We start from the raw sequence: 18,397 nt of genomic DNA on the forward strand, positions 1-18,397 counted from the left end.
ATGTATAAAGAAGATGAAAATGAAACTTTTTTTTTTTAATGCTTGTTTGCTTTTTTCTTCAAGGATTACTTCCTTGGGGTCCAGCTATGACAAGGAAGTGTTAACTTTCAAAAATTTATATTGCTAAAGAATAATGAAATGGTAGTAATAATGATAACTAGCATTTATTAGCATCTGTCTCTTCGGTATGCACTCCAAACTTCCTCTGATAGGAACCTTTCTTTTGTCTGTCTGTTCCTTCACTTCACCCTGTTTCAGCTTCTTTTTGTATGTTATTTTCTTTCCATTATAGAATGTAAGCCCCTTGAGAGCAGGGAATGGCCTTTTTTTTAATCCTTTATTTTTTTAAAAAATCCTTGCCTTCTGTCTTAGAATCTTAGCTTCCAGGGGAGACCATCCATAAGGGCTAGGCAATTGGATTAAATGACTTGCCCAGGGTCACACAACTAGGAAGTGTCTGAGGCTAAATTTGAACCCAGACTTGGTTCTCTATTTGCCCAGCTACTCCAGGAATTGTCTTTCTACCTGTAGTTGCTTTCTTTGCACTCTGCTTGGCTTCCTTTCTTAATAAATGCTAGTTGACAGACTTATAATTCAATTTTAAGTTTAACAAAGCACTTTACAAGTCTAATCACAATTAACCTGTGAGGTAGGTGCTTTTATTCTTTTTACAATTGAGAAAATGGAGATCCAGGTCAAGAAACTTGCTCAGGATAACAAAAGTCCAGGGCAGGGGGCAGCTAGGTGGCTCAGTAGATTGAGAACCAGGCCCAGAGATGGGAGGTCCTGGGTTCAAATATGGCCTCAGACACTTCCTAGCTGTGTGACCCTGGGCAAGTCACTTGACCCCCATTGCCTAGCCCTTACTACTTTTCTGCCTTGGAGCCAATACATAATATTGACTCCAAGATGGAAGGTAAGGGTTTAAAAAAAATGTACAAGACAGTGATGGGGAACCCTTTAGAGATTGATTGCCAAAACTGCAACCCTCACACCCATATGTGAGTTTTCCCCTTGCCCTAGACAGGGGAGGGAGGAAGTGCTCCCATTAGCTGCTGGTCAGAGGGGCGGGTCATGTGACAAATGGCCTTTGAAGAAGGGGAGGGGAGCCCCTCTAGCACATGTGCCATAGGTTCACCAACACAGATCTGGAGCAAGGTTCAAGCTCACATCTCACTCCAAATTCCCTCCACTCCCTGGTACAGATTGATTAGTAGATAAAGGAGCCTTGGTCTGAGGATGGCCTGGGCTAGGTACTGCCACTGCCACATAATGACCCTATGGTGATGGGCCAGTTATTTAATGACTCAGTGCCCCCAAAACAGCATGAGACCATAATTCACAGGTGAGTTAGCCATCATCATCTGGGACAGGAGCTGCCAAATTGTGACATTCTCCACACTGATACAATCACACATTGGACTCAGTCCATTTCTCAAGCTTAGCACACTTCCCATGTCATTTCTTTTTCCACATAAAGCACCACAACCCAGCCTATGATTGCCATCATGTTGTACAATATTTGGAGGAAAGGTTACTGTTCTGTGTTCCTCTGGGTGTATAAGCCAGTGATTCTCACTTACAGCCAGTTGTTTTCATTAGGGATATATTTATTCGTGATTTTTTAAACTATACCTTGACTATATCCCTATCTGGAGCTCCAGGTTAAAGAACTTTCTCTACCAAAGCACATCAACAAGCAACAAGTCAGGAAGCATTAATTAAGCACTTACTGTGTGCTGGGCACTGTGCTAATGAAAGCGACTGTCATGTGCACTTTTTTTTTAATTAATTCTTATCTTCTGTCTTAGAATCAATACTGTGTGTTGGTTCTAAATCAGAAGAGTGTTGTAAAGGCTAGGAAAGGGGGTTAAGTCACTTGCTCAGGGTCATAACACCAGGAAGTATCTGAGGCCAGATTTGGACCTAGGACCTTCCATCTCTAGAACTGGCTCTCTAGCCACTGACCTCAAGGAGGGCATCTTTAAAATGGAGCTTCTGGGAGGAACTGACAGAACAAAATATTACATGATAAGTTAATTAAAGAAATGGAAAATGAAGCATCATCACAGTGAGGTGAGGTGTGAAAGGCAAGGCTATGTCCAGCCAATAGGAGCATGGAATCTCAGACAGAAAAGATGTCAGAGGTCTAGTCCAACCTATAGCTGAATGAGAATCTCTTCTACAGTGTAACCAGCCAGTGATCATGCTACCCTTTTGTGGAGACCATCATTGCTTCCAAAGACACCCTGTTCTACTTTTTGTTTAGTTGGTGTAATTATTAGAAAGACTTTTTTTGACAAATTACTCTTTGTCATTAGGGCTCTTAGAACTCAAAGACTGTACCTGAAGCCAAGGAAGACAAATCTAATCCCTCTTCCAAGTGACATTCCTTCAATTTACTGAATCATTGAATTAGAGATTCAATAAATAAATACATAAATAAATGATGTATTAATCTGATCAACATTTACTATTTGATATTAAGGAAGAATTCCTAGTGGAAGTGGCATTTGAGCTGATCTTTAAAAAATGGGTAGAGAGGGACAACTAGGTAGCTGTCACAACTCCAGTTGCCTAACCCTTGCCAATCTTCTGCCTTCTGGCCTCAGTGTCAATTCTAAAATAGAAGGTAAGGGTTTTAAAAATGTTTAAATGGCTATGAATCCAACAGGTGGAAGTTCAAAAGTGGGCATTCCAGGCATAGGGGACAACATTAGCAATGGCATGGAAATGAGAGGGAGCCCTGAATTGTAGAGTGTGGAGGAGGAGAATAGTCTTTATTATTTTGATGTAACTGGGACAGAGAGCAGTGTGGTGAGCCCTGTACCTGGGGTTTGGTCCCAGTTCTTCAGTCTTTGGAGTTCTTTCACTGTTGTTAAATTGATTCTCAGAGCCCAAGTTTTCTGCAGCCTCACTTATTAGCTGTCATATCTCTTCCATAGTAAAAGGATATATGAGTCAAAACATTTTTTAGAACTCTAGGGTCATCTATCCCAATCTCTCATTTTTAAAATGAGGGACCTGGAGGCCAAGTAGGTGGCCCAGTGGATTTGAACACCAGGTCTGGAAATGGGAGGACCTGGGTTCAAATATGGCCTCAAACTCTTCCTAGATGTGTGAATCTAGTGTTTTTAACCTTGTGTGCATAACCCTTGTCCTTCTATTTTAGAGTTGTTACTAAGACAGAAAGTAAGGGTTAGTTTGTTTTTTTTTTTTAATGAGGTAACTGAGGTCCCAAGAAATTAAATAACTTACAGTCACACAGAATAGAGAGTAGCATGACCAAAACAAGCTTCAAGGATTCTTTCCCGTTTAATTACAGCCCATAACTTGAATTGGATTTTGTTTTCTCATTCTCAGTGTTTTAGTCTGTTTTAGTATATATTATATTATTTTTATATATATATTATGATTTAGCATATGACTTAGTATCTATTGATAATTGGAATAACAGAGAAAGAGTGTATTATATGTGCATGTAGATTAAGAGAAAGAAGGAAGTAAGGACTGTGGACCTACTGTGTGCCGGGCATGTAATATGCACTAAGCATATGACAAATATTTCATGATCCTTAGATCCTTGTCGATCCAGTCCTTGAGAATCAGTACTTTGGTGATCCTAATTTTGTATATATGGAAACTGAGGCATACAGGTTAAGTAAATTTTCCAAGATCACACAGCTAGTAAGTATCTGAAATCATGAACTCAGGTCTTCCTGATGCCAAGTCCAGCATTCTGGACACTATACCACCTAGCTTCCTTTGGTATACATTGGCTTGTAGGTCTGATTTAAGGTTAAACCCCACTGCTGAACCAATCCCCCAATTTTGTTGTTAATCCTGCTTCTGAAAAAGGAACAGATTGCTAAGAGATCTCTTTGTATATTCATACACTCATCCTTGTTTGGAACTTCGTGTTATTTCTAGCATTTATCTTTTTATGTATGTATTAGTGGTATCCATCTTAAATGAAAATTCCTAGATGGAAGAGAGCCCTGTCTTTCTGTAATTAGCATCTCTGTCTTGTCTCTTCAGACAATAGCTCTTCAAGCTTTCAGTTCGGACCTTATGCACCTCCCAGTGATATTCTGGATGCAAAACTAACATGTAACCACTTACTACCCCCATTTTAGAAATAGACTGTATGATCAATTTCCTAAGTAGAATACCAAGAATGAGAACTTGAGCTTTTGCTCAGACAGGAAGTAAAGGGTCAGAAGGCCCGATTTTGCCATCATGAATTTCTTTCCTCCTGTTAATACCAGTTGCCTTATTTCTCTTTTACATGTATCTTTCACACAGTTGTTATGGATACATTTATATAGGGGAAAGCTTATATACTTTCAAAATGGCATATTTATAAGTAGATACTAAGCAAGAAAAAAACAAAAATAACCCCTAAAATTAAGTGAAGGAAGCAGGTGCTCACTCATTGCTCTATAATTATGTTACTCTAATTTAACAATAACCTACCACTTATATAGCACTTTAAGCACTTTCCAAATATCTCGTTTGATCCTCACAACAACCCTGGGAGGTAGGTACTATTATAATCCCTTTTTTAGTGATGCAAAACCTGAGACAGATGATGGTTAAGTGGTTTGATCAGGTCACACAGCTAATAAAAGATCTAAATTCAAATTTGAACTCAGGTCTTCTGACTCTAGGTTCGCTCCTCTAGACACCATGCCATTTAGCTGTCTTTGATTCTCATATGGATCTGGCATCTCATCGATTTAGTATATCTCCAACAATACAGACCACAACCAGTCCATGCTTGCCCATTCTGTACTACTCTTGTCTCCATCCTCCTGAATGGAGGTTCACCCATCCTTGCAGAGGTCCAAGAGCCAGCTATAAATAGCACTTTAAAGTTTACCAGATAATGTACATGCATGATATCCACGATCCTCATAAGAACCCTGTGAGGTAGGTGCTATTATTAATCCTGTCCCCACTTTACAGAGGAGGAAACTGAGACTGAGGGATGTCATCATTTGCCTGCAGTCAGAGTATGTGAAGGAGAATTAGAAAGCACCCCTTCCTGATGCCAAATCCTGTATTTGTGGAATTATAGTTGTTTAAGCCTACTTTGGCCTTTAGTTCTTTGGTTGTTATTTATTAGTTTAGTTGTGGCTAATCCTTTGTGACCCCATTTGGGGTTTTCTTGGCAAAGATACTGGTGAGGTTTGCCATTTCCTTCTCCAGCTCATTTTACAGATGAAGAAACTGAGGCCAACCGGATTAAATGGTCATACAGCTAGGAGGTTTCTGAGGTCAGATTTGAACTCATAAAGATGAGTCTTCCTGACTCCAGCCTGGTATTCTCTACACTGGGACTCCTAGTTGCCCTTCATTCTTCAGTTATGGATTTATAATTTTAGAATGTCTGATGTAGAAAACTTTCCATCTCTCTGTGCTACTCTCTTTTTGTCTCTGATTCCAGTAGTATATAAAGTAAGCTCTATGCTGTAAAAATATAAGTATTTGATGTTGATTAAGCTTTTTGAAAAAATTAAACTAGGAATTGGATCATTTGCATTCAGATAACACCTTAAGAAAGGATTTTAAAAAAATTATCAGAAGATGAAAAACCTAGCTGGACTCAGGACACTTAAAGCTAGACATTAGAAACTAGTATGACCAGATGAAGTCGATGGAGCTTTGCCTCCTGGAAAGATCTCAAACTAGAGTCTAATTACTAGACTAGAATCTTTTACATTTCAGAGTTGTTTACTACACATAGACTAGAGCAGAAACAGGAAGATTATTATAAACTGTTAGAGATCAGGAAGGAAGTCAGACCTACAATAAGATTTAAACACAGATCAGTATACTATATATACTATAGTACTATATTCGCTATACAGGAAAGAGTAATATCAAAGAAGCCAAGAAAATATGGCCCTGGAACAGGGGCAGGCCATGGAGAATGGCTATTCAATTACCAAATGAATAAACAAGCTCTTATTAAGAATCTACTATGTGCTGTGCACTGGGGATAGAAGTCCAAAGAGTGAAACAACTCTTTTCACAAGCAGTTTACATTCTAGTGGAGGGAAACAACAAATATATGCAAACAAAATTAATACAAGTATATATGAAATAATTCCACATTCGATAGTTTGGGGAAGAGGGCATTAGCAATTGAAGAAATCAGGAAAAGGCTTCATGTAAAAGATAGTATTTAAGCTGTCTTGTAGAGAACTCTGAGGCAGACGGAGGTGAGGAGTGCCATCCAGGCATACAAGACAAGCAGGCCAAAGGTATGAAGAGATGGAGTTTTGTGGGCGAGAAACAGAAAAGACCAGTTTGCCTGGATAGCCAAGTGAGAGGCAGGGGATATACAATGAGATTAGTAATTTAGGCTGGGACCAGGTGATGAAGGACTTTAAAAGAGGATTTTCATATTCTATTCTAGAAGCAATAAGAAGCTAATAAGTTTGAAGTAGTTACATGGTTTGATGTGCTCTCAAAGAAAATTGCTTGGGGATACTAGGTGGCTCAGTGGATTGAGAGCCAGGCCCAGAGACAGAGGGACCTGGGTTCAAATTTGACCTCAGATACTTCCCAGCTCTGTGACCCTGGGCAAGTCAAAACCCCCATTTCTTAGCCCTTGCTTCTCTTCCACTTTGGAACCAATACACAGTATTGATTCTGAGACAGAAAGTAAGGGTTTGGCAAGAGCGTGTTCCTGCCAGACTTGAGGTGGGGAGACCGGTTAGGAAGGTGTTGCAGTACTCCAGGTGAAGAGTGAGGAAGGCCTGAGCCAAGATGGTAGCTTTGTGAGGAGAGAAGAAGTCTCAGGCATAAATGACAGGATTAGGCAGGATAATGATGGAGTGACAATCTAGGAGACTGGAAAGATGTGAGGGTCTTCAACAGAAATTGGGAAGTTTAGAATGGAGAGGGTTTGGGAGAACTGAGTGCAAGTTTGAACTTGTTGAATTTGAAAATTCTGAGACTTCCACTTCGAAATGTCCAGTAGGTATGTGGCTAGATATAGATCTCTCCACTTATCTTGATATCTTTATAGAGAAAAGAATGTCATGAAAACCCAGAAGGACAGGATAGTCAGCATTGCCAAAGGGGGTAGAGAAGTCAAGAAGGATGAAGACCAGGAAAGGGCAATGAAGCCATCTTTGGGAATTTTGAAAAGAACAGTTTCCATTGAGTGTCAGTCACCATAGGAAGCCAGATTGCAAAGAGTGGGGAGGGAGGGAGAGGAAATGAAGTGAGTATAAAATGCTTTTTCATAGAGTTTGGCTGAGAAAGAAAAGAGAGCGATGGGAGGAGGCTTTGCAGGGCTGTCGAGGGCAAGGTTCTTTCTGGGTTTTAAGGCAGAGAAAGGTTCCATCAGCAGTGTCAGGGGCCACATTAAGGTCAAGGATAATAACTAGAGAAGTGGGGAGCTTGGGTAGGAAGCCAGATTGAAAGAGGTTAAGGAGAAAGTGAATGGGGAAGTAGTAGAGACAGTAAGCATAGACCAGACAAAGAAGATGTTACATAAAGAGAACGGAAGCCAGTCAGGAAGCACTTACTTAGGCAGAAGGCTTTTCTTTGTTTCTGGGGATTGGTCTGTTGGTTAAGTGGTGATGATGGGGAAGAGAGAAAAAGATAAGGAGATCTGGAAGGAGTATGGAGGTGCAATATTAGAACTAGGAGTAATAAATGGAGTAAGCTCAGGTAGAAACAGGTGTGTAGTTCAGCCTTGAAAGAAGTCAATGAGACTGGAGCCTAGAACTAAATGGGCAGCCAGGTGGCAAAGTGGACAGAGTGCTAGGCCTAGTCATGAACACCTAAGTTCAAATCCAGCCTCAGACACTACCTGTATGCCCCTGAACACATCCCTTCTGTTTATCTCCGTTTCCTTACCTGTAAATGAGTAAAAAAACCACACTCCAATCTTTGCCAAAAAAACAAAACAAAACAAAACACCACCACCTAAATGGGGTCACAAAGAGTCTGACATTGGGGGTTTGGAAGGGCTCAGTGGGTAGAGAGCCAGACCTGGAGTCAGAAGGGTCTTGGATACTTCCTATCTCTGTGACTCTGTGACTAATTGCTCAGCCCTTACCACTTCCACTTTGGGACCAATACTTATTTTTCTAAGTCAGAAAGTAGGGGTTTTAAAAAAAAACTCAGACATTTGAACAATAGGGCCAAATGAGACATGAAGTTGTAGAGAGATTTTTTTAATGATTTTTAAAAAAAATTTAATTGGTCAATTTAGAACATTATTCCTTGGTTACAAGAATCATATTCTTTCCCTCCCATCCCTCCACCCCTCCCATATTCTCACAATTCCACTGGGTTTTACATGTGTCTTTGGTCAAAAACTTTTCACGTTGTTGATGTTTACCCTTGGATGTTCATTTGGAGTCTACATCCCCAGTCATATCCCCCTCAACCCATGTAATCAAGTAGTTGTTTTTTTCTGTGTTTTTGCTCCCACAGTTTTTCCTCTGAATGTGGTCAGTGTTCTTTCTCATAGGTCCCTCCGGATTGTTCAGGATCACTGCATTGCCACTAATGGAGAAGTCCATCACCTTCGATTGTACCACAATGTATCAGTCTCTGTGTACAATGTTCTCCTGGTTCTGCTCCTCTCACTCAGCATCACTTCCTGGAGGTCGTTCCAGTCTCCATGGAATTCCTCCACTTTATTATTCCTTTTAGCACAATAGTATTCCATCACCAACATATACCACAATTTGTCCAGCCATTCTCCAATCGAAGGGCATCCCTTCGTTTTCCAATTTTTGGCCACCACAAAGAGCGAAGCTATTGTAGAGAGATTTTTGAATGTGGAGGTGAGGGAACTCAAGCTAGATGGTCTCAGTCTAATCAGGACATGACTATTGAGAAAGAAGGGGGAGGAGAGAAATTGAGGCCTTGAGGAAAGAAGAGAAGTTTTGAAACAGCTTCTGTGGGCAGTGTGATAGGGAGCCAACTAAGAGAAGGGGTGGAGGGAGGAGAATGAACCTTTTTGAGCTGTGACAATCAGAGGTGAATAAAATGATTGCTGTATATCAGGGAGAGCCTGGTAGAGGCTAGATATGAATTTGTAGGGTTTCCCAATTTGGGCACAAGACAATTGTTTTTATTAATCATGTATCTTTTTTTTTCTTTAACTGAAATAATTGCTTAACTTTTTAGGGGCATTCTTACATTGGAGCAAGTCATGGGATCATAGTTGTAGAGCTAGAAGGTACCCAAAAGGCCATTTAATCTAGCCTGCTCATTTTCTAGGTATTGTAAGTGAGGCCTAAAGAAATAGGCCTTGCCCCAAGATCACCTAACTAATGAATGACAAAGCCAAGATTTGAACGTAGGTTCTCTCTAGCTCCCAATAGGTGGTTGACAGTAGTTATATCCTCCTGCAGTTTTAACCCATTTATTGATTCATTTGCTCATTTAACTACCAGCCCCCTGACCTCCCTCTTTCCCTAACATACTGCTATTGCTTTTGTGTTCCAGGTGGCAGAAGATCTTTATGTTCCCACTGTGGGGTAAAATTGCAACTTACTGGAATAAGGCATTTCTTACAATTATTGTCCTGTTGATTGTTCTGTTTCTTGGTAAGTAGTACATCTCTCCTGTGGACGTAAATAAAGGATTCTAAGCAGCTAAGTGGCACAATAGATAGAGTGCAGAATCTTCTTGATTTCCTATCCAGCCTGACACTTACTAGCTGTGTGACCCTGTTTGCCTCAGTTTCCTCTATCTGAACTTGAGAAATAAATGGCAAACTATTCCAGTATCTTTGCCCAGAAAACCCCAAATGAGGTCACAAAGAGTCAGTTCCAGCTGAAAAAACAACTTCCTAGTAATTAAATAGTATATTTCTCTAGTAGATGTATATAAAGAGTTCTGGCTATTTGGGGGTTTGTTTTTCCAATTTAAAGTTTAAGGATGAGTTCATTGTGTGTTTGGATTTTAAGAGTCAGTATGACTTTGATTTATGAATGTTTTCCTTTTTTAATGGGAAGAGTGTTCCCTCATCTATTATATTCCCTAATTGTGCCTATAGCAGCTCTCTGCTGAGGCGGAAGGGGAGTAATAGATTTCTTAGAGCTGAATCATCAGGTTCAACCCTCTCACTTTGCAGAAAAGAAAACTGAAGCCCAAAGGAACATAGCCACTTACTAGCATGCTCCTGGCACATTTATGTTCCCCACTTACCCTTTACCATACACTTTCCCCCCACAGAAACAGAATCAGTATAAAAAAGTCTTTTGTTTAACTACCAGATTGGCCCATTTAGTCTATTTAATCCCATAGGGTAACTGAAACAATGAACATTTACAACTATATTGTTTTTTGCTTTAAATTTTTTTTGAAAATGTTTAGTATTTTATAGCTTAAAGAAGTTCTATATCATAGGTTGAATAAACTTTTATTGGCTAGCCTAGAAACCAAACCATTTTATGACCATGTTTGTATAAGATGTCATTTCTATTCTAAACAACTCAAAATAAACATTCAGAACATAAGATGTTTGTAAATCAAAGACTGATCTGACTTCTGTTAAGCTATAAAGGTCATATACAGTCAAGTCTCAAATGCGCCACTTGCTCTCTGGGGGACAAATTACTAAACTTCTCTGATCTCAGTTTTCTCACTTATAAAATGAGGACACTTGGATTAGATGACAGGAGATTATCATGCTGTTAACTGACATTTATCTAGTTCTTTAAAGCTTTACTCTCATTGTTCTAGCTTTATGATCTTGTTCACTTTAGGGGGGGTATTGTTCAGTCTCATCTTTTGACTTCATTGAGAGTTTTCTTGGCAGAAGTACTGGAATGGATTTCCATTTCTTACTCCAGTTTATTTTATGGTTGAGGAAATTGAGGCAAGCAGGGTTAAGTGACTTGCCAGGTTCACCCAGGAGTAAGTATTTGAGGCTGGATTTGAACTCAGGTTTACTGACCCTAGTCCCAGCCTTCCATACACTGTGCCACCGAACTGCCCATGGTGGGGTATAGGAAGACAATTTGTCTTTTTTTTTTTAGAAAGACTAAGTTCCTGACAGATCATGGTGATATGAAAAACAAACACAACTCGTTTGCTTTGTGTACTTCCAGAAGAAGGGCAAACCTTGATTTAGAGCTTAATTCCTCTTGCATACCATAAGTGGTGTCTAGTTATATGGCACTCCCTAAAACTGAGCAAGTTGTACTTTATCAGTTTTTTGCAGTAGAAACTTAGACTATTAGGATGTTAAATATAGAAAAGACCTTGGAGAGAATCTAGTCTAATATTTTATTTTTTATCAGTTTATGAAATTAAAGCTCAGAGAGAGAGAAGTGAACTGACTTGTCCAGTGTCACTTGGATAGTTAATACAAGAACTTGAACTAAAACCTAGTACAGATATCACAACTCTAAAGTCAGTACTCTTTTTTCATTGTACCATAACACCTGGAAATATTTATGTGTTTAGGAAAGTAAAGGAAAACATGACTCTGAGAGATTTTTTTTCCTAAATTTAATTTTTTTCTGTTAGCAAAAATTTTTTTCTTTCATTTTTTCCACCAAAAAAAGTAAAAGAAAACTTTTACAGCAAATATGCATAATCAAGCAAAATAAATTCTTGCATTGTGCATATCTGAAAACTAGATATCTTATTCTTCACCTTGAGACCATTTTCTTTCTGTCGAGGAGGTGGGTAGCATCATAATCAGTCCTCTGGGATCACAGTTAACCTGAGTAAGAAAGAACTTTATTAATGTATTATTTAAATGTTTAATAATTATTTCAAGATAAATCAAAGCAGACAGTGCCACCTCATAGTTTGTCCTTTGGATGAAGCCTTTTCCCTTTTTGGTGTTCAGATCCTATAGCACCATGAGAGTTATTTATGTGAGGAAACGGAAGCCAGTCTTTATATATAAAAGATGCCTGTCAGACAGAAAATAATAGTAACAAGTGAGTGGTGTGGGCCCTTAATTGCCTTGGGATTTCAGATGACATCAAAAGTCATTCTCTGAATATATGTTGCAATATGATGCAATTCCTGTCTTTGAGGAGCTCGATAATCTCTACAAATAAGACAGTGAACAAATTAAAACATTTTTTAATTGTTTTCTTCTTTGTATAAGGCAACAAACTTTTTTTTTTAATTTCTCTTTTTTAGATGCTGTGAGAGAAGTAAAGAAGTATTCTATTAGTCACGGGCTTGAAAAGAGTTCAAGCAACAATCCCAGTGCTTATGAACATGTACAGATGAAACTTTTCAGGGCACAAAGGAATCTTTATATTTCTGGATTCTCCTTATTTTTATGGCTGTAAGTGAAAGGCATACTTTAAAAAGAAGGCCCACTCCATCCCCAGATAATTAGTTTCTCCATCTGCCTATTCTCTTTCACTCTGGTGGCTTCACCAAAGAAATCCATTGCCATAACATTAATTTCAGGATATAAGTACCAAATTGAAAATTGAATTCCTAGCCATTGTTTTTGGTTCCTGGAATTCTAGATGTCTTCTTTGAAAAGATACAGCTGCCCCAGGGCCAGGGTTATAGCATCTGCAGAGAAAGCTTCCTGAAACATGAGGCTAGGCCATGCAGCACGGGACTGCCTTTCCAAGCCTTTCCCAACAAGTGGCCTTCACTGGTTCCATCACACTGCCTGAAATTCTTCTGTCCCTTATTCTTTGTGATTTAATGTGCTTTAGAGCACTGCTGAAATACAAATGTTATCTGGAAGATAATAGATGGAGCTGTTATTATTACCCATTAGTAATACAGCTTGACTTGCTAGTCACATGGCATATCTAGCAGTAATCAAACAGCAGGCAGGTGAGTTGTAAAAGGGTGCCAGTGAAGCAGGGATGTGGACATTATCTGTATCCATCAATTAACAATTTATTAAATACTATGTCCCAAGCAGTGCATTGGGCTTTAGACATACAAAGACAAATAAACTAATCCCTGGTCTCAAAGAACTTATACTCTATCAAGGGAGATGATATGTCCATGCATATAAATATATACAGAATAAATACTAGATAGTTTGAGGAGAAAGATCAGTAGATGTTGGGAGGATAAGAAGCTGCTTCATGTTGAAGGTGGTATCTGAAAAGGTGGGAAAGAGAAGGGAGGACATTCCAGTTAAGGTCAGTGCCTACTACAAAGGCATGGAACTGGGGGAATGTGCAACCAGGTAAGAGAAACAGCTAGAAAACCATTTGATTTGATTTGATTTGACCATGGCATACAAGAAGGGGTGTCATTTTTAACAAATTGGGGCCTGGTTGTGAAGGGTTTTCTAAAGGAAACCAAGGGGCTTATAGCTTAACCTAAAGGTAATGGAGTTTATTGCTGAGGGAGGAAAGGCAGGCTGTGTATGATATAGTCAGATCTGTACTTAAGGATCACATTTTCACAGCTCTCTTGGAGCAGCATGTGGAGAGATTTGAGGCAGAGAGACCAGTTTGGAAACCATTAAGTAGCCTAGGTGAGAGGGAGCAAGGTGCTGACGTGAAGGTAATAGCCACATGAGTAATGAGAAGTGGTAGACAAAAGAGATGATGTGGAGGAAGAAACAAGAAGATTTGACAATAGTTACTAGATATGTAGAATAAGGAAAAGTGGGAAGATGAGGATAATGCTGATGCTGTGAACATGAGAATCTAGAAAATAAATTGCTCAGCAGCAGTAGGGAAATTCAGAAGAAGGGTGAGTTTGGGGGAAACTGTGATAAGTTCTCTTTTCTACTTAATGAGTTTGAGATGCCTATATATAATCTGAAATCGTAACATAAGACTGGAGCCCAAGAGAAAGATCTTTACTGGTATATAAATTCTGTGGTCTAATGCCTAGAGATGATCATTTGACCCAGAGGAGCTGATGAGGTTATCAAATGAGAGACTGCCAAGGGATGAGACAAGGGCCCAGAGCAGAGCCTTGGCATACACCAGGAGATAATAGGCAGGATTCGATGATAAGCCAGCAAAGGAGACCGAGAAGTGTCATTCAGACAGGTAAGGAGAGGAGAACCAGACAAGAGCGTCCAGGAGGAGAGGGTGTTCAGCTAGGTCATAGGCAGCAGCAGGAAGGTAAAGGAGGGGGAGGAATGAGAAAAGAACATCTCACTGATGATTATGAAGTCACTGATTACTTTGGAAAGAGGGGTTTCATTTGGATGGTGAGATTAGGAAGGGTTAAGGAGTGAGAGAGAAGAGGAAGTGAAGTCAGCAAGGGCAGGCAGACAGCTATTTCCAAGAATTTGGAAAATACAGCATGATGGCTCGCAGATGACAAGGTCAAATGAAAGTTTTTTAAGGATGACTAAGACTTGGGCATATGTAGGAAGAAGTTAAAGATTAGGATGACCTGCTAGAGAATACAGTATGAGAATGAGATCAAGAGTCCATGTAGGTAGGGGACAGCTAGAAGGCTTAATGGATTGAGAGCCAGGCCTAGAGATAGAAGGTCCTGGGTTCAAATGTGACCTCAGACACTTCCTAGCTCTGTAGCTCTGGACAAGTCAATTAACCCCCATTACCTAGCACTTACCACTCTTCAGCCTTCCAACCAATACACAGTACTTATTCTAAGACAAAAGATAAGGGTCCTGGTTTTTTCTTTTTTTTTTTTAAGTTCATGTAGTGAGATCATTTTTTTGTGAAGGGAAGGGCCACTTCCTTGTCACAGGTAAAAACTAAAGAGTTGAGATGATGCTCCAAAGAAAAGGTCCAGGGGGCAGCTAGGTGGCTCAGTGATTTACCTAGAGTTGAGAGGTCCTATGTTCAAATATGACCTCAGACACTTCCTAACTGTATGACCCTGGGCAAGTCACTTAACACTCATTGCCTAATGTGATATGGAAATCACTTTTAAAGACTGATATATATTAATTTAAGGTCACCATGGATTTTACTAATGAAAATCCTAAATGAAACACTCAAATCAGAATGGAGTTTTATGGTAATTTAATTATAACGGGAGTAAGAAAGAAGGAGAGGGAGAGAAGGAAAGAAGGGGAGAAGGAAAGAGGTTAACAACCTTCTGGCAGAGCCAGAGGGAGTTTAGGCCTTGGAGGGCCAAGGCAGGGAAGGGAATCAGTCCTTTCACTCACATGACCGATCTGAAGGAAAGCTGCCTGCCGGCCTCCTCCTAGCTTGAGCTCCAAGAACAAACCCCCACCTAGCACTGTCCATAGGAAGTGAGCGAACTCCAGAGGCTGTTCTTTACCTCACTTCCTGCGCCTCACACGTGCCGATGGTGACTCCAGCTTGGCTTAGGACAGCCCAGGGGGCACAGTTAGTTGTTTCTGATTTGTCATTAGCTAGCACATGCCCATGTAGTGTAGGTGTGCACATTCTTGGGTGCTAGACCAAGCGAGATGGAGGAAATTTAAAAATCACACTAACCCTTACCACTCTTCTGCCTTGGAACCAATACATAATATTGATTCTAAGGTGGAAGGTAAGAACTTGTTTTAAGAAAGGAAAAGGTCCAACCAGGGTAGAGGCTGGGGAGAAGAGGAAAGGAACTATGGGAACATGTGAAAAGACCTGAAAGAAAAGGTACTAAAAGAAAAGAGGAGGCAGAAAAGAAATGAGAACTGAGTCAGAATTATGCCCAGGGCCACATCTGACCGTGTACTACATAAAGACTGAGTTCTAGGAGCAGCTACATGGCTCAGTGGAGAGAGAGCCAGCCCTGGAGATGGGAGGCCCTGGGTTCAAATGTGACTTAATACACTTCCTAGTTGTGTGACCCTTGGCAAGCTGCTTCACCCCTGCCATTCTTCTGTCTTAGAACTGATACTAAGACAGAATTTAAGTAAGGGCTTAAAAAAAAATGCTAACTTCTAGGCGCTCATTGAACTATAAGCATCCTATAATATTGTAGCCTGCTAGCCTATTTCTGGGTATTATTAATAACCTTTAAACTGTGTTACAACTGTGTATATGCTTCGTTTTTGAAAAAATGGCAGAAGAAACCTTTTTTGGGGGAGGGGAGTGCTTATTATAAGCCCTTTGCAAGTTATAATGAGTCCCCCTTTCATTCCTACCCCTTTTCCTTGTACTTTGGCTTTGTGCAACTATCTGTACCAAAAGTAAGATAAACATTGTCTTTCTCTGCATGTAAATCCCAGGACAAATATTTGACGTATTTATGAAGTTGCAATTCCTTTGTTTCTTAGAGTATTACGACGTCTGGTTACCCTCATTACTCAGCTATCCAAAGAGTTGGGAATCAAGGGAGTGCTGAAGATACAAGCAGATAATAACAATGATGCTGCCAAAAAATATATGGAAGAGAACGAAAGGCTAAAACAGGTATTTATTATTCCTTTTTATCAAATTCCCTCAATGATTTGTAACAAATCCACTTTGTAAAAAACTAAATGTCTTCAAGGTGTGTTCAGGGATTTTTTTTAGTCAGTAAGAAAGAATCAATTGTTTATTTTTCCTAATTTAGTAATGAGAAACAAAAGTAGCATTGTCAAGAAACTGATCTGGAAGACCAAAAGACCTGAGTGTAAATCCTGCTTCTTGGGGGGGGGGGGTAGCCCCTCATTTGCAGATGAGTTATTGGTTACTATTTTATAACTCAACCACTTGGCTTTTCCTGTGTAGTTCTCACTGTTTTTCCTTGAGCTAGAATAGTTCAGGCAGAAAAGTATGCACTGTATCAATGCTGCTGTGTTTGAGATCCAGCCCCCTAGGGAGCTGTGGGGTAATTATGTTCGGGGTGGCATGCATTTCTGTTCAAAACCCATACATGAGCAAATGTGCCTTTTGTAGGCTGGATAAATATGCTTCACACATAAATTTGTTTTTGTCAGATGTAGGTAGATGTTGAGAATAAAAAGATAACAAATTCATTTAAAAGGATTAACTATTTCCTTATCCATAAAATGAGAGTAATAATAGCATCTGCCTCAAAGATTTGCTGTGAGGCTCAAATATAAAACAACATATTTAAAGTGCTTTGCAAATCTTAAAGTGCTATATGAATGCTACCTAATATAGACTCATACTTACAAAAATAATTGTTGTTATTAATCTTTGGGGGAAGAATAATAGCCATTTTCAAGTATTTAAAGGTTTGTCATATGGGAAAGAAATTACATGGCTTCTGCTTTGGTCACAGAGAGTTAAACTAAAAACAAAGCATGGATATTATGGAAAAGTGCATATAAGCTGCTAATACATAAGGGAAAGTGTCCTAAAAAGGAAAGCTTTGAAAAAGTAGAATGGGCTTGTCTTTCTTGCCCTTCAAACAGTGATTATTTGAGCACATTCTGTATAGGTTGACCTAAGTGACCTTTGAGGAACCTTCTAACACTGTGATGAGGGGAACCAAATTAAAATGTAATAAGAAATGTTTAACAAAAAGAAGTAAATACAATAAATATATATACAAATATGAACATAGAAATCAATATAATATTTTAAAAGAATTAACTGAATTCATAATAGCTATTCATTATGAATTTTCACAATCGGCAAATAGCAATGCAACTGTTTATAGTTATGTGAAATCTGCTGATGTCACAATAGGGGCCCCAAAATTGAAAAGGTATCATTTCCTTCTCCTTTCACTAGATATGATAGAATTATTCTAAAGCAATAAATGATAAAAAGAAATAAATTTGGCCACCCGAAATTGAACTGGAGTTTGTGGACCTGTACCACAATCAAGTACTCTACCAGTGTACTAATCTCATGTTGTCTTGTGTCCTACCATATTTCTGCTTATTCAGTGCTGTCTATAGACTAAATTATACTCCCTAGCAAAGACACAAATAGGGCAAAATAGCTTCGGGTACCATATTGTTCCCAAAAGCTATATTTTTCCTATAGCAACTAAAATCACAAGTTATGAAATTTCAATGAAATGCTGAACCTCATATTCCTAGATAATTTTCATATTTTGATATTTCACTTCTTAGGTATTAACTTTGTTTTTTCATCTTTTGGTAACCTTAAAATTACATTGATATATCTCTTATAAAGAATAGACTAGATTGTTATATCTGTTCTAATAATTTCCATACAAATACAAAGAGTTTGTGAACCTGAACCCTGTGCTGAGTCAGAGTTTTTTCTTTTTTTAAGGGTATTACTTCTGTCAAATGTTTAACCTTTGAATTCACCTCTTTCTTTTTTTTTTGCCTTAGATGAATTAAATGAAGAAAAATAATTATTTTGAGAATCCTCGGTTTTTTTAAATATAATTTGAACTGTCTAGTGTTCAGATTGAGTAAAAATAATTTAGACCATTCACTTATGATTTATTCAGTTTTCCAAGTGCCATGGGTAAAAGTAGACCACAATATATTCTCAAAATGTACTTCCACAAATAGACCCACCTCCCAAAAACAACAAAAATAAAGTACTTTGTTATCATTTATTTGCATAAAGGTCATGAT

General features: G+C 39.0%; 1 protein-coding gene across 2 annotated transcripts in view; it reads left to right on the plus strand.

The window, feature by feature from the left end:
• Positions 1–18,397, plus strand: part of LOC100617027 (B cell receptor associated protein 29) — a 78,438-nt gene that overhangs the window by 908 nt on the left and 59,133 nt on the right. For both annotated transcript variants that reach the window (XM_007504115.2, XM_007504117.3), the window contains exons 3-5: positions 9,484–9,584; positions 12,145–12,295; positions 16,163–16,298. In XM_007504115.2, the coding sequence (XP_007504177.1) occupies positions 9,484–9,584; positions 12,145–12,295; positions 16,163–16,298 (388 nt within the window). The remainder of the gene's footprint in view (positions 1–9,483; positions 9,585–12,144; positions 12,296–16,162; positions 16,299–18,397) is intronic.

This window comes from Monodelphis domestica, chromosome 5 (genome assembly GCF_027887165.1).
Source record: "Monodelphis domestica isolate mMonDom1 chromosome 5, mMonDom1.pri, whole genome shotgun sequence".
Lineage (NCBI taxonomy): Eukaryota > Metazoa > Chordata > Mammalia > Didelphimorphia > Didelphidae > Monodelphis > Monodelphis domestica.